General features: G+C 41.2%; 1 protein-coding gene across 1 annotated transcript in view; it reads left to right on the top strand.

The window, feature by feature from the left end:
* The window catches only part of LOC126260324 (hemicentin-2-like), a 432,251-nt gene that overhangs the window by 241,041 nt on the left and 164,406 nt on the right, over nt 1–26,804 (top strand). Inside the window, exons 6-8 of the mRNA XM_049957649.1 lie at nt 7,630–7,780; nt 22,720–22,850; nt 26,342–26,501. Coding sequence (XP_049813606.1) covers nt 7,630–7,780; nt 22,720–22,850; nt 26,342–26,501 — 442 coding nt within the window. The remainder of the gene's footprint in view (nt 1–7,629; nt 7,781–22,719; nt 22,851–26,341; nt 26,502–26,804) is intronic.

Here is a 26,804-nt window from a genome sequence, read left to right as displayed (position 1 = left end):
AAAGGAAAAAGTATCGGATTCGAGTCCCATTCCAGCACACAATTTTAATCTGCCAGGAAGTTTCACATCAGCGCACATTCCCTTGCAGGCTGAAAATTTCATTCTGGAAATGTACGTAAGCCATGTCTGTGCATATTCCTTCTTACAGTAGTGCAATTCCTGAAAATTCGACGGGAGAACGTCTGTAAAGCTCGGAAGGTAAAAGACGAAGGTGAAACGGAAAGCCCCAGTACGGCGACCGTAGTACAGTTTTATTGTCCGCAGCTCGTAGTTGTGCGGTAGCGTTCTCGCTTCCCACGCCCGGGTTCCCGGGTTCGATTTCCGGCGGGGTCAGGGGTTTTCTCTGCCTCGTGATGACTGGCTGTTGTGTGATGTTCTCAGGTTAGTTAGATTTAAGTAGTTCTAAGTTCTAGGGTACTGATGACCATAGATGTTAAGTCCCATAGTGGTCAGACCCAATTGAACCATTTTTTGAACAGTTTTATTTGCTTTCTATCTCCGCAGATGAAGAAGAGATTGGAAGAATATATGAGGATACAGAGGAAATTATTAAAACAGTAAAGAAGAAAAAGTATTTAATTCTGATGGGTGAATGGAATTCGACGCTACGGAAAGGAAGTGAAGCACAAATAGTAGGAGAAAATCGACTGGAGGGATAGTAATGAGAGAGAAAGCCACGTGGCAGAATTTTGCACAGAACACAATTACTCATTGGGAACACTTGATATAAGAATCATTTAAGGAGACTGTATGGCCGAAGAGATATGGGAAGACTAAAGGATTTCAGAATGTTTCCATGATTATAAGACAGAGATTCCGTAAGCAGTTTCTAGAAGGGGAAGGCCTTTGACTTTAATTGGTTGGTTATGAACTGCACATTAAAACATTACAAGTGAAGAAATTGCAAAACCATTTGAAAGAGGGAAAGGAGTACAATAGCATCTTTGAGGGATGAAGTGGTGAAGACAGCACAGAATCACATAGGTAAAAAAAAAAAAAAAAGTAGAAATCCTCGTCTAACATAGGATATACTGAATTTAACTGTTGAAGGTTGAAAGGAGAGAACAAAATGGTTCAAATGGCTCTAAGCACTATGGGAGTTAACATCTGAGGACATCACTCACCTAGACTTAAAACTACTTAAACCTAACTAACCTAAGGACATCACACACATCCACGCCCAAGGCGAGATTCGAACCTGCGACCGTAGCAGCAGTGCGGTTCCGGACTGAAGCACCCAGAACTACTCGGCCACAGCGGCCAGCCAGGAGAGGACAGAAAAATTCGGCACATGAAGCAAGTGAAAGAGAATACAGACGCATAAAAATGAGATTGGTGAAGAAGTGCAGAACCGTTGAGCAGGACCGGTTAGAGGAGAAATGAAAGATTGTAGAAACATGCATGCATGTCTCGGGGAAACATAGATGCAGTCTTTTAGAAGAAATTAATGATTCTCGATGACGGCAACGGATGTGAAAGAGCAGTCTAACTGAGTGGATAGTCTTAAAAAGAGATTAAAAGATATACATTAACAAAAATAATTAAGGGTAATGGAATGTCGTCGATATAAGTCAGGCGACGCTGACGGAATTAAACTAGAAAGGCCTCACTAAAAGCAGCACATGAATTTAACTATCTTCGCAGCATAATAGCAGATGACAACTGGTGTAAAGATGATATAAAATACAAACTGGCATTAGCAAGAAAAATATTTCTGAAAAAAAGAATTTTTTAACATGTAATACAAGTTTAAAAGTTCGGAAGAACGTTTTGTAAATAGGAGTGTAGCCTTGAGCATGGGTAACGTATGGCGGATAAGCAATTCAGACAAGAGGGTGTAGAACCTTTAAAAAGATGGTGATATTGAAGAATGCTGAAGGTTCCATGAGTAGATCGTACACACATAAAAAAATAGTTTTGCATCACCTCGGTTCCGAGAGTTCCGGAACCCGTACAGAAAATTGGAATGGAGATCAACATAAACATCATTTCCTCCCTTTTTATTGCTCATGAAAACCACACATTGTGTGTTGTAACATTATTCAACGAGACCTTCAAAGGTGGTGACCCAAATTGCTGTACACACCGGTACGTCTAATACCCAGTAGCACGTCCTCTTGCATTTATGCATGCCTGTTTTCGTCGTGGCATACTATCCACAACTTCATCAAGGCATTGTCGGCTCAGATTGTCGCACTCCTCAACGGCGATTCGGGGTAGATCCCTCAGAGTGGTTGGTGGGTCATGTCGTCCATAAACAGCCCTTTTCAATCTATCCCAGGCATGTTCTATAGGTTTCATGTCTGGTGAATATACTGGCCACTCTAGTCGAGCGATGTCGTTATCCTGAAGGAACTCATTCACAAGATGTGCACGGTGGGGACGCCAATTGTCGTCCTTGAAGACGAATGCCTCGCCAGTATGCTGCGAGGTTGCATTATCGGTCGAAGGATGGCATTCAGGTTTCGTACAGCCTCTACGGCGCCTCCCATGACCACCAGCGGTGTACGTCGGCCCCATATAATGCCACCCCAAAAAAGCAGGGAACCTCCACCTTGCTGCACTCGCTGGACAGTGTGTCTAAGGCGTTCAGCCTGACTGGGTGGCCTCCAAACAGGTCTCCGAAGATTGTCTGGTTGAAGGCATATGCGACACTCATCGGTGAAGGGAACGTGATGCCAGCCCTGAGCGGTCCATTTGGCATGTTGTTGGGCTCATCTGCTTGGTGTCGTGGTTATAAATATGGACTTCGCCATGAACGTCGGGAGTGAAGTTGCGCATCATGCAGCCCCTTGCGCACAGTCTTAGTCGTAACACGACGTACTGTGGCTGCACGAAAAGCATTATTCAACATGGTGGCGTTGCTGTCGGGGTTACTCCGAGCCACAATCACTGCAGTAGTAGCCCTTGGGTGGCCTGAGTGAGGCATGTCATCTCTGTATCTCCTCCATGTCCGAACACATCGCTTTGGTTCACTCCGAGACGCCTGGACATTTCCCTTGTTGAGGTACAAAGTAACAATGCGGACGCGATTGAACCGCGGTATTGACCGTCTAGGCATGGTTGAACAACAGCCAACACGAGAAGTGTACTTCCTTCCTGATGGAATTACTGAAACTGATCGGCTGTCGGACCCCTCCGTCTAATAGGCGCTACTCATGCATGGCTGTTTACATCTTTGGGTGGATTTAGTGACATATCTGAACAGTCAAAGAGACTGTGTCTGTCATACAATATTTTCAGCCAACGTATATCTTCAGGAGTTCTCGGAACCGGGATGATGGAAAACTTTTTTTCATGTGTGTTTAATAATGAAGTGGTACAGAATCGAACTGTGGAGAAACGAAATTTACGGCACAACTTTTGTAAAAGGAGGGTTCGGGGTATGAGACACAGTCTCAGGCATCAAGTAATAGTCAGTTTGGCAATGGAGAGATAGTAGGGGTAAAAGCTGTTGATAGAGTCAGAAGCATGAACACAGAAAGCAGGTGCAAAAGATGTATGTGACAGTAGTTATTCCGAAAGGAAGAAGCTTGCATAGGATAGGCTAGCAAGGCAAGCTGCATCATACTAGTCCCAAGACCAAACAACAACAAGCACAACTACAGCAACATGCAATTATACTCACAAAATAAAAGTTTATGATATGTCGATGAAATGAAAGAAAGATGTTTCGCTACTAAACGCTAACGCAATTAAATCCTTGTCATCCCGTTCGAGCCTACACCACCACAAACCTCACGTGTCTTAGCAAGTTGATGTTCTTTGACGTACAATAAAACGTAACTTATTCAATAAAACTGGGTACTGACTTCCATTTCTGCACATATACTCTCATATAGTGACGAACATATCATTACGACTACATCTGTACTTCACAGTCTTCATTGGCCGTGTGGCGGAGAGTAAATAACGTTCTAGTGTAATTTCTCCCTGTTTAGTTTGTACATGGTACTTGGGAAAAAGACTGTCTTTACCCTTCTACGTACATCTGAATATGTCACTCTCTCTGCCGTTGTGGTGGTTATTATTCGAGAAATATGTTGGAGGAAGTGGCATATTTATTGATATATTCTGTAACATCCTGGATTCTGTAAGGCAGTTTGCGATAAGAAATGCCTTTCTAGTAGTCTCACACTGTTGTTTATTTGACATCTCTGTGGCAATCGCATTGCGACAAAACAGGTCTGTGACGAGCGTGTTGCTCATATCTAGATTTTCCCCATCTCTTCCATTAATCCTAGTTGGTAGTTATTACAGGCCGAGCAACAGTTCCAAAGAAGTCTTAACTGGGGATTGTGAGAGATACCTTTCGTGCTTTAGCTACATTTCCTAACGATGATTGTAAGATCCCTGAATCTTTCATCTAATTTACACATTAATAGATACACAATTCTACATACTTAAGGGTTGCCACCGGTTCTAGAAGTTTTTCTGTGCACCACTGTTGCGATATTTTCTAGTCTTTCCTTATTTATTTAACTTATTTACACAAAGAGTAACATAAACAATGAAAAGTAGCATCAAAGAGGTAAAATCAATAGTAAACAAATCAACTGTCTTAAATTCGCTGCTGATACAATAGTCAAAATAGATTATGAAAAGGACACCAAGTATATGTTAAAAATTCTTTCCTGATGCGTTGGATAACCACAAACTGAAAATAATTACAAAAATAACTAAAATAACGATTACAGACAAGTAAGGACGAATATCAGGGTAGGAAATAATGTAATGATATGAAAGTAAACAAATTTTTCTACTTAGGAAATAGAATAAAAAATAACAACAAAAGTGTAGTGGATATTACAAGGAAGAGGTACGCAGAAATAAAAACAATTTGTTTTCAAACAACCATGTTAATATAGAGGCAACAAAGCAGTTCATCAAGATTAAATAAGTCTTAGTTGTGAAGAGTGAATCTTGGGTAAACAAGACCAGATAAAGTTAGATTCATTAAAGATGTGAATATGCAGGAGAGTCACAAAGACACCCAGTACTGAAATAAAATTTAATGGAAAGAATTCCAAAGAAATTAAAGGAAAAAGGATATTCGTTAACATGATAGAGGGAAGACAATCTCAATTAACTGGACAACTGATTTGACATAATAGTTTATGAAGAAAGGGAAATCTTGAGAAAAATTCAAGAGGCAGACCCAGAACATCCGTATTATGAACTGTTATCAGTGGAATGAATTACTGCAACTACAACCAAATGGTAAAAATTGAGAGAGTCAAGGAAGGATGATGATAATGATGATGATGATGATGATAGAGATATAAGTGTTACAATATCTTGAACAATTTCGTTGTCCTACAGCGCTATTGATCCATCGTATTCGACTCTGGGCCGGTCGTCTGAAAACTATACCATCATTCTCAGTAGATGAATAGTCTTCACTCACCGCAGCAACGTGACGAGTAGTCTGGTCAGCAAAACGTTTCTTGAAATTAACCAGCAATTCTTTGAAACAACGAGATAAAATGTATGAATTTGAGTTAGTAAAATAAGACTACTTGGGTCATCACATATTGAGGGAGTATGTTCCATTCCAGTGTTTAAATTAACTAGTGCGCATGAACTCTAGCGGACTGCAAACGTATTCCAGTATATGGACCTTTCGGTTAGGCGAAAGGAAGTGAGGGCATTGAAGTTGACGAAGAAGTTAAACATTTCGACAATTACGATACCAGATCCCCTGCTTTCCTTACTGCGAAAGTGTCTGCCGCTATTGTAATGATATTCTACTCGTGTCGTTAAGAATCTCAACTACTTTCACCTTAACTTGAAATGCTGATGGCACCCCACCACATTCACACTTCTGTAGTGGAAACTGGGCACTCGATAAATATAGTGTACAATGCTGATCTGTACTTCGATAAGAGAGAGCTACCTTACTGTAACTATTTTCGTTTTACGGTTTTGATCATCACATTTTTACACAAAAGATAGCGCCCAAAAATAAAAATCTAAAACTGTATTTAAGTTGGTAATGATTTTACACCAGTAACAAGTTCTTTCCGTTATACTAATGTTTTGTGCATTTTGTGCTACCTTCACGGAGTTGATAACCTACCTTTCTGCCAAAACAATTGCGAAAAAGTATTAACTTTCGTAGGCCGTTTCTGGGTTTAATACTTAAAAATATTCCCAACAGGAAAAATAGTTATAGCTCATATTTGAACAAGCAACTGAATGATGTGAAACACAGTAGGAAGCTGATGCATACAATACTCTATGCCTATTGTTAAAATAAGTTATAAAACAATTACAAATGTAAAACCATCAAGCAACACATTCCAAGCAGAAAAGAGTAGTTATTAAATTAGCGGAGGGTGGAGCTACAATAATGCTTGCTGTGAGCAGCTGAAGGAAGATCTTGGTCACTTAAGAACTACTGGTAGAAGAACTTCTACCAAACCGGCCGATACATCCTAAAAGACCTAGAGCAGCCAACTAAAGGGAAAGTTTCTCTATGATTCAGAATACCAATCAACGTTCGATCAACAGAATGCTAAGAAGACACGATACTGACAGAATTTTTTAACCAACTAGTACGGTGCTTGTCTGTTTGCACTAGACACAAGTAGTAACGAATAACTCTTCCAGATATATTTTTCTAAGTACTCGTTCTTGAAGTTGTAGTTTTATAGCAGTAAGCTTCTAACAACGTCCGACCATAATTCGTCTTTTGAAACCAACTTCCAACTCACAATATCGCAGTAAAGGTACGAATAATAACACCGAAGAGTATACAGATCGGGAATATGTATGAGGGTATTTTCAGTAAAATAAATATTCATTATATTTTTACTTTATACAGTATCGTTCGGTTTAATTTTTCACGCTGATTACCTTTTTGGATTAAAACATTTTTTGTAAATTACAACAAAAATTTTCATAATTTAAAATACGTTGGTTACTGATACAGTCACTATAGTGTGTGCATCATATATGGGAATGGACAAAAATACAGAAACATCGAAAATCAACACTTTACCATGCCTGCTACGGTATATGAAAACCTTTGTCGATGAAACGCTTCCCGTTCTTATCGTAATAGGCAAATACATGTCCTGTATGGTTTTCAAGGGAAACTTACACCATTCTTCCTGAAATAGCAAACCAGGAGCAAATAATGAAAAAGTGAGTTTCTGAACAAAAGCTGAAAATTGCGAGAATTCAACCAAAAGTTGTGACGGGGCATTCAGCTGCTAAGAATGCTTTATCGAACTATTTAATTAACAACAGTGAGACAGCCTTGAGTTGTTATACCCTGAACTCCTATCTTGCTAAACTTGTTTACGTTTGAAGCTTCTACCTTATTCTTTATAGCCGTTGATGATGTCTCCGGCGTTAGGGGCACAACAATTGGCCCTGAACCACGGTTTAATGCTCATAAAACAGAATTCTCCTAAATGGTCACTGTCTTTTACCGACAAATTGACGTGATATCCACCTTCCCTTGCATCATTTCAATTGTAAATTTTATTATAAACTAGATATTATTTTTGCTCCACAGTTACAATTTTTGGCGTTTCTTTTTCTATTTCATATATGTAATTGGTATACACGGAAACACACTTGTCAGGCTGAGAGTGGCACGGAACATTTCTGTTTCTGCAGGTGGAGACGGACGGTAACGAGACGGTGGTGCTGAGCCGGCTGACGTTTCAACCTCTGCCTGACGATGACGGCCACGTGTTGCGCTGCCACGCCGAGAACCCGCGCATCCCGGCCTCTGGTCTCGAGGCGCAGTTGCACCTCAACGTAGTCTGTGAGTAGCGCAACTTTTTTTTTTTTTTTGCTCATCAGTCTACTGACTGGTTTGATGCGGCCCGCCGCGAATTCCTTTCCTGTGCTAACCACTTCAACTCAGAGTAGCACTTGCAACCAACGTCCTCAATTATTTGCTTCACGTATTCCAATCTCTGTCTTCCTCTACAGTTTTTGCCATCTACAGTTCCCTCTAGTACCATGGAAGTCATTCCCTCATGTCTTAGCAGATGTCCTATCATCCTGTCCCTTCTCCTTATCCGTGTTTTCCACATATTCCTTTCCTCTCCGATTCTGCGTAGAACCTCCTCATTCCTTACCTTATCAGTCCACCTAATTTTCTACATTCGTCTATAGCACCACATCTCAAATGCTTCGATTCTCTTCTGTTCCGGTTTTCCCACAGTCCATGTTTCACTACCATACAATGCTGTACTCCAGACGTACATCCTCAGAAATTTCTTCCTCAAATTAAGGCCGGTATTTGATATTAGTAGACTTCTAATGGCCAGAAATGCCTTTTTTTCCTTAGCGAGTCTGCTTTTGATGTACTCCTTGCTCCGTCCGTCATTGGTTATTTTACTGCCTAGGTAGCAGAATTCCTTAACTTCATTGACATCGTGACTATCAATCCTGATGTTAAGTTTCTCGCTGTTCTCATTTCTACTACTTCTCATTACCTTCGTCTTTCTCCGATTTACTCTCAAACCATACCGTGTACTCATTAGACTGTTCATTCCGTTCAGCAGATCATTTAATTCTTCTTCACTTTCACTCAGGATAGCAATGTCATCAGCGAATCGTACCATTGATATCCTTTCCCCTTGTATTTTAATTCCACTCCTGAACCTTTCTCTTATTTCCATCATTGCTTCCTCGATGTACAGATTGAAGAGTAGGGGCGAAAGCCTACAGCCTTGTCTTACACCCTTCTTAATACGAGCACTTCGTTCTTGATCGTCCACTCTTATTATTCCCTCTTGGTTGTTGTACATATTGAATATGACCCGTCTCTCCCTATAGCTTACCCCTACTTTTTTCAGAATCTCGAACAGCTTGCACCATTTTCTATTGTCGAACGCTTTTTCCTGGTCGACAAATCCTATGAAAGTGTCTTGATTTTTCTTTAGCCTTGCTTCCATTATTAGCCGTAACGTCAGAATTGCCTCTCTCGTCCCTTTACTTTTCCTAAAGCCAAACTGATCGTCACCTAGCGCATTCTCAATTTTCTTTTCCATTCTTCTGTATATTATTCTTGTAAGCAGCTTCGATGCATGAGCTGTTAAGCTGATTGTGCGATAATTCTCGCACTTGTCAGCTCTTGCCGTCTTCGGAATTGTGTGGATGATGCTTTTCCGAAAGTCAGATGGTATGTCACCAGACTCATATATTCTACACACCAACGTGAATAGTCGTTTTGTTGCCACTTCCCCCAATGATTTTAGAAATTCTGATGGAATGTTATCTATCCTTTCGGCCTTATTTGACCGTAAGTCCTCCAAAGCTCTTTTAAATTTCGATTCTAATACTGGATCCCCTATCTCTTCTAAATCGACTCCAGTTTCTTCTTCTATCACATCAGACAAATCTTCACCCTCATACAGGCTTTCAATGTATTCTTTCCACCTATCTGCTCTCTCCTCTGCATTTAACAGTGGAATTCCCGTTGCACTCTTAATGTTACGACCGTGCTTTTAATGTCACCAAATGTTGTTTTCACTTTCCTGTATGCTGAGTCTGTCCTTCCGACAATCATATCTTTTTCGATGTCTTCACATTTTTCCTGCAGCCATTTCGTCTTAGCTTCCCTGCACTTCCTATTTATTTCATTCCTCAGCGACTTGTATTTATGTATTCCTGATTTTCCCGGAACATGTTTGTACTTCCTCCTTTCATCAATCAACTGAAGTATTTCTTCTGTTACCCATGGTTTATTCGCAGCTACCTTCTTTGTACCTATGTTTTCCTTCCCAACTTTTGTGATGGCCCTTTTTAGAGATGTCCATTCCTCTTCAACTGTACTGCATACTGCGCTATTCCTTATTGCTGTATCTATAGCGTTAGAGAACTTCAAACGTATCTCGTCATTCCTTAGTACTTCCGTATCCCACTTCTTTGCGTATTTATTCTTCCTGACTAATGTCTTGAACTTCAGCCTACTCTTCATCACTACTATATTGTGATCTGAGTCTATATCGGCTCCTGGGTACGCCTTACAATCAAGTATCTGATTTCGGAATCTCTGTCTGACCATGATGTAATCTAATTGAAATCTTCCCGTATCTCCTGGCCTTTTCCAAGTATACCTCCTCCGCTTGTGATTCTTGAACAGGGTATTCGCTATTACTAGCTGAAACTTGTTACAGAACTCCATTAGTCTTTCTCCTCTTTCATTCCTTGTCCCAAGCCCATATTCTCCTGTAACCTTTTCTTCTACTCCTTCCCCTACAACTGCATTCCAGTCGCCCATGACTATTAGATTTTCGTCCCCCTTTACATACTGCATTACCCTTTCAATATCCTCATACACTTTCTCTATCTGTTAATCTTCAGCTTGCGACGTTGGCATGTATACCTGAACTATCGTTGTCGGTGTTGGTCTGCTGTCGATTCTGATTAGAACAACCCGGTCACTGAACTGTTCACAGTAACACACCCTCTGCCCTACCTTCCTATTCATAACGAATCCTGCACCTGTTATTCCATTTTCTGCTGCTGTTGATATTAGCCGATACTCATCTGAGCAGAAATCCTTGTCTTCTTTCCACTTCACTTCACTGACCCCTACTATATCTAGATTGAGCCTTTGAATTTCCCTTTTCAGATTTTCTAGTTTCCCTACCACGTTCAAGCTTCTGACATTCCACGCCCCGACTCGTAGAACGTTATCCTTTCGTTGATAACATATCAACTCAATAACTAGCAACAGATACTTTTCAGAGTGATCCATCCCCTGCAACCCCCCCCCCCTTTCAAATTTCATCCAAGCCACGGTTTTTTACATACTAAAAATACGAGGCCTTCGTCACAAATCGAAGTAAGAGGTGGGCTTCAGCGCTAGAAAAGACGCGACGTCTTTACCGCCGTTATTCTATCAGTATCGGACGCAGAAATATCTCATTAAAGGATCGCGAATGTTACACGATGCTCTAGCGACCAAATGTGAATCGGGAGGCTGATGAGAGTAATGAGGTGGTGCTTAAGCATACAGTACTTTCTCCCTTTTTAACGGGGCGACATGCTACAGAGGTTACCGAACGGCTCTTGAAATTCTCGTCCGGCCAGCCAGTTGAGGATTATCCGTGACCTCCCGAAGGCGCTTAACGTAAACGCCAGGGTGGTTCCTTCAGAAAAGGCATGACCGATTTCGTTCCTCATACTGCTATACTCCTAACTAGTTGTCCGTTTCTAATGACCTCATTGTCGACAGGACATAAAATTCTAATCTTGGTTTACATTCTATTGCATTTTTGTCATACTCGGGTAATATTTACAACGGCATTGATCGTATTGTGTGAAAACACCCTGTGAAGTGTATTTTTCAACCGCCATCTGTTATGGTGTGCTAGGACGATATGTTTTATGCAAGACATAACAAAAGAACAATGTTAACGCTACTTGCTCACTCATTTTAGGTCAATGTTTCACTATGAAACGTTCGTTTTATTTAAAAAGCTTTAAGAGTTTTCACATAAAAAAATCTGAGGCATTACTTTTGAGCAAGCCTTCGTTTTTTTATCGTTTTGCCGTAGTAATGCGTACTGGGGAAGACTGAATATATTTCTGCAGCTAAAGGAACTTTTCACCTAGCTGTTATTCCAATATTAATTCAACTCCCATCCGTATTCCGGGAATTCTCCCTGACAGATTACACAATCGCACAACATGCTTGTAGCTTACAGCTTACGGATTACCAAATTGTTTCTTACTCACTTCTCTCTTTGTAATGTCAGTCTTAATGACATGGCATTTAGATGAACGTTTCCTTAAGACAACCCTCTCTAACGTTGGTCGTCTAGATTTTATTATCTGCAAAAATTTTAAATGAATATCTTGTTGATTTTCTCTAGCGAATTTTTCCGCAGGTGTAATTGCATACCTTCGTACTTCAGTCACTCAAAACATCTTTCTTGCATCTGAAAAGTTTGAATCGTACATGTTAAAGTTATAACAGTGAAATGTTACAAAATTAACATTTCAACTTTTATTGGCGCAATAAAGAAGTAAGTTTTTAACGTATTTCCACGAGACTAGTGACTTTTCCTCATTTCTTCTACTTTTAACAGTAGTCTACTGCAGTTTGCTGAACTTTCCGATTTTACAAAATTTCATTCCTATACTTAGAACAGCCGGAACGATCAAGTGAATCCTGGCGTAACTGCCTTTTAGTACTCGTACATTGTTGTCATTATGTTTACAAACTTACTTGAGTTGCAATATTTTGCTCAACAATCCAAAGACGACATATGTATTATCGAGAAGGTTTCCATAGTGTGTTGCAGCTGTTATCATTTCATCTGTTAAGTCACGTACGGGCGACCGGTGATCCACGGGCCGGACTCGACTCGCAATTGGTTTGAATCCGGCCGGCGGAAGAAATTCGTTGGAGAGGGCGAGGCGGTCGCACTGCGCGTGGCTCAATTTCGAATATTCAGCACTCTGTCGCTAGCGTTATTCTAGTTTGCCTTCTGTGTAACGCAGCGGATAACTGCTAAGTGCAGGCGATGTAGATTTTTGAACTTTTAAAATGATCAAAAAATGACTCAATTTATTCAGTGTTACAAAAACAAACCAATACTATGAGATGAATCATTAGAAGTGTTTTTGGACAAATATTTGAAAAAAAATGCATGATAATACTGTTTCTGGATGTAACACATTAAAATTTAAACACTTTAATAACCTACCTGTGGCCAAGATATGATAAATTTATTCCTAACTGCTTGTCGACTGAGATTTCATGTCTCATTGCCGTATTTTTTCTATTATTTCCGCAATTAATATTAGTAAATGATCCATGTCCTCTGAGGATGCATTACAACAATGCAGCTGTTAAAACTGAATGTAAAACTAATGAATTTGCTGCAACCACTAGCTTTTAAAGGCATTTGTTCTTCCATGATAACATTTGAAGATGACTGGCATTCCATCTTGAGATGTTTACATTTTTTTTATCTTTGACATTGTTTCATTGCTAACGGCGTTGCACAATTCTACAACGGGATTTTTTCAGGCAGCTGTTGTACAGAATCGTACAAGCAATGTTTCCGACGTGTAAATAAATGAAATCATCTGAGGACGAGGTAATAATAATAATAATAATAATAATGCGCGTATGGCATTGGTGGCTGGGAGACCCCTCGTGGCGACTTGCAAGTGAATGAGGATGAAATGATGATGAAAAACACAACACCCAGTCACCTCGAGGCAGAGAACGCTACCGCTAGACCACGAGCCGCGGACTGAGGACGAGGTGAACATGAAATGAATGCATCCTCAAAATAGAGTGTTTTGAAGCTCAAATTGTTGACGTGGCATGCTGGAAAATGGGTGCCATTCATATCGGTGCATTACCCCATAATCATAAGTTATAGCCTCGGGAGAGCTGCTGTCACGCTACGTGGCGAGCCAGCCTGTGAGCTGAAGTAATTGAGTCAAGTACATGGGTCACCAAAAGTTGCCCATGCTTGTCTTAGATAGCGGTTTATGCCTTTAACAATCGTTTTCAGTCGCGTCACGCCAGCATGGTCACACTAATGAAAAGATTTCGTGTTTTCTGGGTGACTCAGAAACTGAATATGAAAATGTTACCGGATTCAAGCGGTGATTTTCTGCCGAAGAAGACTGAGGATGAAATAAGGTAACTGGGAAGGAGTTAGTATATATGACCCTGTTTCAGTTCTTTTCACGGTTGTCCCAAGAATAAACTTGAGTAGCAGTGAAAATGATAGCTGGAGATGGAACGGATGGACATTGGCTATAGTGCTGTCACCTGGACTGCTTTGAGCGTCCTGAAAGGGAGAGGATGGCGCACTGCGCATACCTATCACCGAGTGGAAGAATCCGCCTTCAGTGCATTCTGACTCTTTTTTGATGAAACTAAAGAACGCACAGAATAAAATGCTCAGAATGAAATGAGAAACACCATATCGTTGACAATGATTGGAATCATGTATGTCAGAGGTGCTATTTGTACTACACGTGTTTTCCAAGATAATCTTTTGTCACGTACCTCGGGTGCTTCATTTCATAGGGGATAAAAAGACAGGAGACACATTCAGCGAACTTACCAGAGTTCTCTGCTTCTATGACAAGTCATCCGAAACTCAACTTATTCCTACTGAGAAGTTCGTTCTTATTTCTGAAATTTCGACAAAGTTGGTTTCAAACTGCCTCCATTGTTACCGCCAAGGTGAAAAAATTACAACTGGTGTGCCGTTATTTCCGAGCAAAGCAAAGTGCAGGTGCACTCAGGTTCTGTAAAAGGAACTTTTCAAATACGGACTCAAGCTTTAGACAGCTGCAGACGTGAAATCCAACACGTTTAAAATGCTTTTTCGAACGTTAGTAAGGTGGAAGGCCGACCAAACAACTAGCCCTTGGGGCAATATGTCGTTCTTCACCTCATGGAGCCATTAATAAACCAAGGAAGGAACGTGACAACTTCAGATCCATTCAGATTGCCAAGAACCTACAACAGAGGAAAACAGCGTTAGTGAGAACAATGAATAGGATTTGCAGAGAAATCTACAACCGTGCAAAGAGGAGCAATTTTCACCCTGATGCCACCACCACTTTGAAAAATACTGATAAGGCAGAGAGAACCGTGATTCAGTGTACCAAGAGCAAAACAAAATTAGACTCGCATTGTTCACAGCACATTACATCCTGGAATATCAGTGAGCAATTAACGATCCTGGTAACCAAAAGCTCGTCATAACTGAGCTGGTACACGAATCACGAACAGGATTCTTTTTTTGTCTGTCTTTCATCAGTCTTATGATTGGTTTGATGCAGCCTACAATGATTTTCTCCCCAGTGCTAACCTTTTCATCTCAGAGTAGCAATTACAACATACTTCCTCTGTCATTTAGTTTATAAATTCCACCATCTACCTTACCCTACAAATTTTACCCTCTACAGCTCTCTCTAGCACCATGGAAGTCATTTCCAGATGTTTTAACACATGTCCTATCATCCTGCCTCTTCTTCTTGTTACTGTTCTCCACATTTTCCTTTTCTCTCGAATTCTGCGGAGAATTCATTTCTTACATTGTCAGTCAATCTAAATGTCAACGCTCCATCCTAGAACCACATCTCAAATGGTACGTTTCTCTTGTGTTCCGAAGGCTCATATTTGATATTGCTAGACTTCTCATATTCAGGAATGCTCTTTTTGCCAGTGCTACCTTGGTAGGAGAGATCCTTAGCTACGTCTACTTTGTGATCCTCAGTTCTGATGTTCAGTTTCTCGCTGTTATCATTTCTACTACTCCCAAATACTTTCTTCTTTCTTCGCTTTACCGTCAATCCATATTCTGTTATCATCACACTGTTCACTCAATATAACACATCCTCTAACTTTTCCTTACATTCACTAAGGATAGTTATGTCATCAGCGAATCTTATCATTGATATCTTTAAACCTCTTATTTTAATCCCACTCTTGAACCTGTCTTTCATTTCCGTCATTGCTTCTTCGATGAATAGATTGAACTCTAGGACCAAAGTATTACATCCCTGGCTTACACCCTTCTTAATCCAATCACTTCGTTGCCTTCTAGTCTTATGTTCCCCCTTGCGTTGCGTACATATTGCACCATTGCCTGTCTTTCCCTTTTGCTTACCCCTGGTTTGGTCAGAATTACGAATAGCTTGCATCATTTTACATTACCGAACGCTTTTTCTAGATCAGTAGATCCTACGAGCGTATCTAGATTTTACTTCAGTGTAGTTTCCACTACCAACCGCGATTTCAGAACTGCCTCTCTGGTGCCTTTACCTTTCCTAAAGCTAAACTGATCGACGTCCCACTGGAAACGCGTCGCTGTATGTGGTATCAGCATGATGGTGCACCTGCACATTCCGCAATTAACACTAGGCTGACCCTTGACAGGATGTTCGACGGGCGTTTCATAGGACGTGGAGGACGCATAAATTGGCCAGCCCGTTCTCCTGATCTTACACCTCTGGACTTCTTTCTGTGGGGTACGTTAAAGGAGAATGTGTACCGTGATGTGCCTACAGCCCCAGAGGATATGAAACAACGTATTGTGGCAGCCTGCGGCGACATTACACCAGATGTACTGCGGCGTGTACGACATTCATTACGCCAGAGATTGCAATTGTGTGCAGCAAATGATGGCCACCACATTGAACATCTATTGGCCTGACATGTCAGGGCACACTCTATTCCACTCCGTAATTGAAAACGGAAACCACGTGTGTACGTGTACCTCACCCCTCGTGGTAATGTACATGTGCGTCAGTGAAAACGACCAATAAAAAGGTGTTACCATGTGGACGTAATGTGCTGTTCCAGTCTCTTCTGTATCTAAGGTCCATCACCGTTCCCTTTGGATCCCTACGTAATTCGGTGCTCTCCGATACGATCAAACAGCGGAGGAGTGGTACTCAAGCGTCAACTTTAGGTTACAATATCTCCGGATGTAATTAACATTTTACAATGCAACAAACGACACTGATTACATATTTGTTTATATGTTCAGATGTGCTAACAAAACTAACGGGGTTACATTTAAAAAATTGTAGGTTTGTGTTAAAAAACATACTTCCGTGCATTTTTTTATGGTTTGTATTAACCAACTACACTAGCCCCTCTCCTCACGTGCGGTCTGTGGAATCGGTTCGTCGGTATTTGATGTGGTTTACGAAATATATCCAGTGGTAACATTAGGTGACTCACCCTGTATATATATCCTCAATTTTCTTTTCCATTATTCTGTATATTTCTCTTGCCAACTACTTGGGTGCTTGAACTGTTAAGCAGACTGTGGGATAATTCTCGAATTTATCGACTTCTGCAAACTTGTGAACAGTGTGGATGATATTTTTCCGAAAGTAAGATGGTATATCGCCAGACTCATAAATCATACACACGAACAAATTTTCCAAATTCTGATTCAATTTTATCTATCCCTTCTGCCTTATTTGAATAAAAGTAGTCCAGAGCTCTTCTAAATTTTGACTGTTCCTTCTTCTATCGCGTCATCACACAAGTCTTCCCTCTCTGAGACTTTCAATGTACGCTTTCCACCCATCCAATCTCTCTTCTGTATTTAAGAGTGGAATTACCGTTGGATCTTAATGTCGTCGCCCTTGTTTCTAATTACACCGAAAGTTGTTTTGGCATTTTTATGTCTGAGGCAGTCTTCCGAGTTCTTCACTTTTCTCATGTGGCCATTTCGCTTTAGTTTCCCAGCACTTCCTATTTTTTTTCTCTCTCAGGTGACTTGTTGGAGTGTATTTATGAGCTTCCCTGAACATTTGCTGTTACTTCCGTCTTTCGCCGAACACATGAAGTATTTCTGCCGGTAACCATGGTTCCTTCGCATTTACCTTCCTTGTACGTATGATTCTCTTTCCAAATTCTCAGTGCGCCCGTTTCAGTAAGATGCATTTCTCCTTAACTGAACTGCCCACTACGTTATTCATTATTATGGTAATTTAAGCCTCAGAGAACCTCAAGCCTATCTCTTCATTTCTTTGTACGTCCGTATCCCACGTATTTCCGCATTGATTCTTCCTGAGTAATCTCTTAAACTTCACTCCATTCTTTATCATTACAAAATTTTGATCTGAGTCTATGTCTACATGTTGGTCCGCCATAAAATCAAATATCCGATTTCAGTATCTCAGCCTGACCATGATGTAATCTAAGTGGAATTTTCCCGTAACGCCAGGACTTTTCCAAGTATACCTTCTCTCCTGCGATTCTTGCACAGAGTATTCGCCTGCATATTTGCTACTGGTAGCTGAAATTTATTGCACAACTCCATTAGTCTTTGTCCTCTCTCATTCCTGCTTCCAAGCGCCTTAGTCTCCCTACATATTTCTTCTAGTCCTTCCCCTGCAACTCCAGTCTACTCTTCTGTGACTGTTAGATTTTCATCTCTCTCTTCATCCTTTGCTTGCAGCGTCGTCACGTACACCTAAAATACTGTTTGTTCGCTGTCGATTCTGATGACAGCAAATCTATCACTGAGCAGTGAACGCTAACTCGCTCTCTGCCATACCATCCTATTCACAACGAATCCTACTGCCGTTATTACATCTGCTGCTGTTGTCGACATTACCTCATACTCGACGGAGTAGAAATTCTCGTCTTCACTTCATTGCCCCCGTCATATCTAGACTGAACCTTCTTATCTCCCATTCCAGATTTTCTCTCTTCCCTACTATGTTCAAACTTCTGACACTGCACACGCCGACCGCAGAACCCTACCCTATCGTCAGTTATTCATTATTTTTCTCGTGGTTACCTCTCTTTTGGCTGTCCCCTCCCGGAGATACGAATGCGGGACTAGTCCGGCATCTTTTGCCAATGGAGGGATGATCATAAACTGTTTTGAAATATAGGCCACATGTGCTGGGAATACATGTTACATATTTTACTAATTTTTGTGGAACCTAAAATTTAAAAAACCTCTCTCTCAACGGCCTGATTTAGCTTCACTGATCAGGATAGTAAAAACATGCGTATGCTAAGGGAATTTTCATTCACAAAGCAGGCTTATCACATTCACACCGATACTGTTCTATCCTGATTAAATTGAGCTTAACTTAAATTCCATAAAGCAGTGAAGCAATTCCGAAGTCTCGATGCGACGAAAATTGTCAGTCGATCTCCTGGAAACATTTGTAATAATTATTAACTTTCGGTGATCACCTGGGGAAGACCGGAGATCTGCTGGTAAGACCGTGTTAGCCTATTTATTTGAAGTAACTGAATATCTGAAGCATACAAAACGGCAGGTGCGTCCAGTGTAAATCAGACGTTCCCTACTGATCCTGTGCAACACAGCGTAGTAAGCAGACACTGTCAATAATAATCAGTTAAATAATACGCGAACACACTTACTTTAGTTTAGTTCATGTATTAAATTCCTTCTCATACAGAATCTCATCAAGATGGCGACTAGCTCAACAATACATACATATACATCCTCCTTCTTTCACGACTAATCGGCAAGCATTCCTTCACTCTTTTCCCTAAGAGAAAACATAGATAGCAGAGAAGCTATTCCATGGAGTAAATGGACGCTCCAAGGAATAATTGGGCTTCAAATTACTTTGCATTGATAATTGGTAAGATAAGAAGAGATATTTCGAGATATGTACTGAGTTATATAATTTATAAAATTTCTGAAAATATCGCGGAGAGACCGCTGCAAGAGACATTACAACATCTGTAATGTAGAGGTTTCCATTGCCTTTTGCATCCTAATGCCGTTGATGATTGCTGATTCTTCCGTCTCTTCGAGGCAGTTTTCCAATCCAAGTGCGAGAGAATGCCTTGAACCTCTGTCCGCTTCTCCGCCTCTCTTGGCAAGGCCGTTGGCACACCGAGCGTGATTTCTTACGCTGGAAATCTTTGGTCGCCATTGATGCATTGGGAAGTACGAGCAATTAAAAGCGGGACAGAAACAAGAAACCCAACCCAACGGAGAAGCAGCTGTAGGAACTGTGAAATAAAAAAAAAGCCGAAGAAGTTCCAAATTCAATTGTGAAAGTAAAGGTTAAAGTCTGATTTCAATAATTAGAAAGAAACAAGAGGAATAAATTAAATATTTTATTGGAACTTTAGAAATAGGTGACATTTGGGGGAAGACATGCAAAACTTGGTGGCAAAGCAGTTGTTTAAATGTGTTGGGGCTTCGATGTAAGGCTTCGAGTAAAATGCGTACGTGACATATAAATGAATGTAAATTATTATAGATCTTACTCTAACCATGTAGTAGATTTATAACGATAATATCATTCATGGTCGAAGTGCTCCTTCACCCTGTTCCAGTGGTATCATTTTTTCCACTGTTCTAATCTTAATATTACATTATACCTATTTAGGGAAACAAATAGACGACCGTTATCACTAGTGAACTGTCCTTATGGTCAGGCTGTAAAGCTTTCTTGTCACTAATTTTGCTTCTTACCCATATTGTCCTCCTATCTGCGGGATCAATACATTCATTCAGGCCCAGCTGACATTTTTCAAACATCCACCGTCCTGATTTCGGCGATAATCACATTCATTATGATTACGTTTACCAGTGATAACTGTTTTTACTGTGAATTGTCTGCTACATCAGTTCATCCGCCATTCCCCAGAACCTACCTTATTGGCTGTCCTGTGCGCGCCCTCCAGTTATTTCAGCGCAGCTCACTTACTCTTTTTCTGAAACGACGAGGTTGATTGCGCAAGGGCACAAATAAGGTAGTTTATAGGGGAGGTGGAGATGTTAGACATTGAGATATGAAGAACTTGTAATATTCTGCAGGACGAATGGCGACTTTTAAGTGGCCATAAAAAAGTTTCCCTTTCGAACCTGTAAAAAACCTGCGCAACATCAACTTTTAAATCATTTTCTTTCCATGAGAGTTACTGAATAGGGGCGGGGGGTGGAGGACACACATCCCTCTCTTGCCCCAGAGCACTGGCGCCCTTGTGCCTATGGTAGTACATCCTGCGTTTAAAATCAACAAATGTATCACATTCTTTTACAGAAACGGCGTAAAACAAAGCTGTAGTAATCATTCACGCAGTTTTCTTGCCTTATACCATTTATGTAATTACCAATACAGTTAGAGGAAAGAGTGGCACTTACTCATCTGTAGGCCTCCAAGATCTCGTATTTAGTGGGTAGCCAATAAAAAATTTCTAAAGAAAAATAATTCCTCATTTCTGAATATGAAGCAGTTATCCAACAGGGTTCCGAGAACTCTTATATGGAATTTCTTGAAGTGTCGCTAGTCAGACTTTATGTAGATCTATACGGAGACTTGATGCACATTTGAACACTAAACAATTAAAACATGTTTGTTGTCTGCTGAGTACATTACAGGTCAAGGAGGCTGTCGCCTCAGTCCCCTGCTTGTTGCAGGATATCTTGACTGCATAGTGAGGGCATATGATAGAAAACTAAAGAAACTGATAATCGCAAATTATGAAGTGAGGCCACTAGAAACGCAAACAAGGTCGGAATTTTTCGACTATGTGGAAGGAAATCGGCCGTGTCCTTTCAATGGGACGATCCCGGTGTGTGCCTTGACCGATTTGAGAATATCACTACTACTACTATTCCGAACAGGTGTCGACTCAACGGTACTGACCCACCGCCGCTTCATCCTCAGCCTATTGGTGTCACTGGATGCGGACATGGATGGACATGTGGCCAGCACACCGTTCTTCCGCGGTTCTCAGATTTCGTGACCGGAGCCGCTACTTCTCCTTCAAGTAGCTCCTCAATCTGCCTCACAAGCCCTGAGTGCACCTCGGTTGCCAACAGTACTCGGCAGGCCAGTCGGTCATCCATCCAAGTTCTAGCCAAGCCCAACAGCGCTTAACTTCGGTGAACTGACGGGAACTGGGGCTACCACTGGGGCTTGAGGATAACATGGGAAACCTTCATCTGGATTGCCAGAGACGGGTTCGAACCGTCGTCCTTCCGAATGCAGGGTTCCACTAAACAAAAATAATAATAATAAACTACGAGAGATTTATAAATGTAAGTATTTGGGGTGTGTAATCAGTACATATGAGTGAGTGGAAAAAGTAATTAGGGAAATAGAAGAGGCAACGGGCCGTCTTTGTAATGCAGTCAGCTGAACCCCTTTCGACAACAAAGAGATACTGAGGCGGTAAAGGTAGTGACATTGAACAAAGGCAGCCACTCTCGGGAAATGAGTAACGTCAGTTCCAGAATGTAGAAAATATGAGGGAAACGGAAAAGAAGAGTACCAGCGAAAGGATCTGAAAGAGAGTCATTTGGAAAAAATTTGTTCTAAAGCATCTGGCAAATACGTCCAAGATCAACAGCTAAAGAAGTTTGGATGTATCCATGGAATGTTGGAAGATTACCTGCAAAGCTTAATGAAGCATGTAGCGGGATTTGGCGATGGAGGATAAGGGCGAATGAAAGGCGTGAGAAAATAATGATAGTATGCATACCTGATGATAATGGTCTGTGAAGAAGAAATAAAACTTGGTGTCCCGAAAAAACCTACTCCTTTTTCGCGTTTGTTCGAGACACAGTATCTCTCCTGCATGATTCGACGCGTCATATTTCCATTCAACCGTTCATGATGCTTTAATAACCTGCTCATAGGAACTGCCTTTGAATCAAATTGAACGTTTTAAGTAAGTTGTAATCCATACACGATCTTCATTTCATTCCGGAATTGCTAAAAGTCGTTTAACTGTAAAACCTTGAAACTTCCTGTCAGATTAAAACTGTGTACCGGACAGAGACTCCAACTCGGAACCTTTGCCTTTCGCGGGCAAGTGCTCTACCATCCGAGCTACCCAAGCACGACTCACACCCCGTCCTTACAGCTCTACCTCTGCCAGTATCTCGTCCCCTACATTCCAAACTTCACAGAAGCTCTTCTGCGAACGTTGCAGAACTAGCACTCCTGTGAGAAAGGGTATTGCGGAGACATGGCTTAACCACATCCTGGAGGATGTTTCCAGAATGAGATTTTCACTCTACAGTGGTGTGTGCGCTGATATGAAACTTCCTGGTGAGCACTTGCCCGCGAAGGCAAAGGTCCCGAGTTGGAGTCTCGGTCCGGTACACAGTTTTAATCCGCCAGGAAGTTACATATCAGCGCACACTCCGCTGCAGAGTGAAAATCTCATTCTGTAAAACCTTGTTTGAACTGGTCCTTTCCACTGTCTCTCTGCTTTTCCCACTCTGTCAGATGCGCCAGTGGTGAGGCTGCAGCTGGGGAACTCCCTGAATCCTGACGACATCAAGGAGAACGACGACGTCTACTTCGAGTGTTCCATCCGCGCCAACCCCAAGGAGCACAGGATAGCGTGGCTGCATGACGTAAGTACCCAGCTGCCTTCTAAAACTGTATGAATAGCTTCTGCTTCTGTAGGTTAATGAAACACCTTATCTACATTGTTGTTATGATTTTGGATTAATAGAATGAAACCAAATTAAGTAAAACACTTTTCCTCTATCTAGCTAAAATACAAATATCTTTTCACTAAAAATTCACAGTTTAACTACAGTGAGATTTCGATGGCGCAACTAAAACGACAGTTACGTAAACTGAAGTCGACGGCTAGAAGTAGAAGCAAAGTTTTAATTTCGGTCGTCACTAGTGCTTGTGCTTTTAAGTAAGGGGGGCTTCCGCTGCTACTTTTTCGAGTCTGGCAGTGTGAAGGTTGACAACCGTGAGACGTACATTATGATCTGACGAATACACTGTGCTTTCAGTGAGATACTGGTGCCTTAATATGCTCCATAGTACAGATTTACCTGGGCTATTCAGTGTCGTTGTGGCGGTGTTAGTATAAGCGACGTTATAACAGTGAAAATTCTGAAAATGTGGACGGTTTGATGAACAGTAAACATTCTTAGAGATGCTGTTGACTGCTTGTGTGTGTGTGTGTGTGTGTGTGTGTGTGTGTGTGTGTGTGTGTGTGTGTGTGTGTATGTGTTAGGTCAAGGTTACTGAAAAGAAGGACGAACAAAGGCTATGAACCAACTATTGGAGAGAATCAAATTATTTAAGTTTTGCATTGATCACGATCTTGAAAGAAGCACGTGAGTTCGAGAAGGGTTTGTGAAGCAACCTGTACACCGTGAAATTACGCTTTCAAAAGTTAATGGAGAAGGATATGTTGACTTATTTTTTGTATTAATGGTTTCTTCCGCGAAGAAAGTAAAAAAAGAAAAGTTCAACGCACACTGTTAATGAAGCTAACTGGAATCCAAAGACTCGTCAGGGCTCTTCCTCCCCTTGTGGTTTGCGGAAATGTATCTTCAGATTCACCGCTCACCTCCCTTATCAGGCGTACTTTTGGACCACATCACTGTGTGGGTGCAGCACATCAAGTGTGTGATGACGCAAACCTTATTTGATGATGGAAAGGAACAAGTGTATCATTTTGGAAATGAGAACCGTTATTCTCGAATTTCATCTATCGGTAGTCCGCTGACGACGAGAACAGACGGGTATAGGCTTCTAGTAATTCCTCTTTTGAACAACAAATACTTTCACAAGACGATGAAGCTGCAGAAACTATGACCTCTTTGACAAACTAAGATGGACTTATGGACAGGTTGAAATTTATAATCTTTTACGGTCGTAACAAAGCCTTTCGGCAGCGAAATTACTTTTTCATACACGTGATTTCATAACTGATATGTTAATGAATTGTTCACATGATCCTGCAATCTGTTCACTCAGTGATATCCTAAAGCAGTTTTCTGTACGCTTATTATTGCAGATCTGAAGATGCTTGTGTGAACAGCTGCAACTAGTCGTCATTTAATATGTTTTTATTTGCGATCATGACCTTTAAAAGATTTTGAGAAAAATACTTCTCTAACAATTTTCGAAAATCAAGTTTCGTAATTCTGTTAAGCAAAGTAACATAGTATTGTTCACTTGATAAGAAGTCAGCCAATCGTAAACTGACCGTCCTCCCTCCTGGATGAGAACGTGACAGCAGTTGCCCCTATGTGAAGAGGATAAGCGCTAAGCCCGAATGGTGGCAGCCCACTTCGATAGCAGCTTCAGCGTTAGCCACTTCGTTAGCTATCTCGATGTAGCACAGACTCTTGTTCGTCTAGTCTGAAGAAGACTGATTTTTTATGTCGCCCTTTGCTTGCGACACATATCCAAGTTAAGTAATTGTAATTGTCTTTTGTAATAAAACTCATTAATAAGAGTTGTTTGTTGGTGTAGTGAACCGAGCATACTGGATTCCTAGACACAACACCTTCAAAATGGAGCATAACACCAACTGGATGGAATGACTTCCATATTCTCCTGATCTTCACTGCATCGATAATGTACAGAGCATGCTACAAGGAGCGGTTTGAAATTGTCCTGTCACATCAGAGACCATACACGGCATCAAAGAGGTCGCTGTAGAGGAGTAGGACTGAATCACCCGAGCTTACCTCGACAATTTCGTAACGAGTACACCCAATCGCATTCAAAAGCGTCTCCAGCCACAACTCGGGCCAATAGGTTTATAAACAAAGTGTCATGCAATATGTTAGTGAGAGGAAACTGCAGTTCTTGCAGCGAAACCTTCGTAAGGTGTTCTTTTCTTCTTTTTTTGATTGTGTTTATCAAGTGGAAGTGCGTTTATATTCTGTATATTTGTTTTCTTATGACTGAACCCAACAGGAAAAATCAGTTTTATTTCCTATGTATGAGAAAAGTAATGAGACTAATCATTTACCTATCAACTTTTTTTTTCAAACAGCAATAATATCCCCCTCAAAGTAGTTCACTTCGGCAGCTATACTTTGGAGGAGTTGCTGTTCCCACTCTCGGTAGCAACGCCGGAATGCCTCAACTGGTAGAGCCTTTTCCATGTTTTCACATTCTTTTGAATATTCTCGAGAGCCCAAAATTGACTGACATCCTTTTAAGACATGCTTCAATTTAAGGAAGAGAAAAAAGTTGCGAGGACAGAGATCAGGTGAGTAGGGATTCGAGGGGGGGGGGGGACTGTACAAGAATAGGAATGCCTTTTAAGATGATAAATTCTGTGATGGAAGTGGTCGTGTGACATGGGGCATTGTCTTGATGCACCATCCACTTATCTGAAATGTCCGGTCTCACTCGATTCACCGTTTCCTGTGCCTTCCAAGGACATCTTTGTAAATTACTTGGTTTCCAGTTTGTCATGGAAGAAGAAATTCTTTATGCAGGATACCCGTACTGTTAAAAAATCGAACCAGCTTCGTCTTTTAATTTCAAGGTCCTCCTGGGTGATGTCCACCTTGATCGTGTTTTCGGCCACTCAAAAATTATTTGCGCCGCCGAAAAACTTCTCCCATTGATGAGAAATGTTCCCCAAAGGCCTGTTTGAACTTTTGAAAGGTTGCACTCTCAAATTCCCCACGTTTAACATGAAACGTGATGGAAAACGGTGCTCTAAATTCCGCTGTTCCATTTTCACTCAACAAATACATAACTTCACTGATGGCGCTCTCAAAAATCGCGTTATGGGTTTATGGAGCGGAAACTCGGTCTGATCTTCTGGAAGGAATGAACAAAACAGTCTGCACAAACAGAACAATTGAGCGTTGCCAGGTCGCTCGCAGTTTTGCCAGTTTCATTACTTTTCTTACACACCTCGTATTATGTGCATTACTGACAAGAAAGAAACGTGCAACATTTATTTTGACCACTTTCTATCGAATAATTAAATAAAATGCTTCCGTGTCCACTACTATCCTATCTTTCCCTGAATAACAAGCGCCTAACCCCCCGTGGCTCCACATGTATCCTGGTAACGGCGCGCACTTGTGTGTAACGAGGCGTGCGTGTTGCGTGTGTGGTGCAGGGCGCGCCGGTGGTGCAGAACATGTCAGCGGGCGTGATCCTCAGCACGGACAGCCTGGTGCTGCAGGGCGTCACACGACACCACGCCGGCAGCTACACCTGCGTCGCCGCCAACGAACGCGGCGAGACCGCCAGCCGCCCCGTCTTCCTCAGGGTTCGATGTGAGTACCGCTCCAACTTACTCCTCTTTATAGTTACGAGGGCCAGTCATGACGTAACGTTACCTATTTTATTATTTTTATCGTACAAGAAAAGTAAATCCCTTATATATATTATTTATTTATTTATTCGTGTCAGAAGCATTTACGATGTAAAAAATAATGTACAATAGTTACACGTCGTGTGTATATATGTATTTACAAGACAATTATTTACACTTTTGCAGCGAAGAAGTTAGCGACCTCTATTGCATTTGGCGTTGCATGTAGCAGGTCTTCTGTTCTGCATGTTGCCGGACGTTGGGT

This window comes from Schistocerca nitens, chromosome 5 (assembly GCF_023898315.1).
Source record: "Schistocerca nitens isolate TAMUIC-IGC-003100 chromosome 5, iqSchNite1.1, whole genome shotgun sequence".
In the NCBI taxonomy this organism is placed as follows: Eukaryota; Metazoa; Arthropoda; class Insecta; order Orthoptera; family Acrididae; genus Schistocerca; species Schistocerca nitens.
This window is presented reverse-complemented; position numbering and strand designations above follow the sequence as displayed.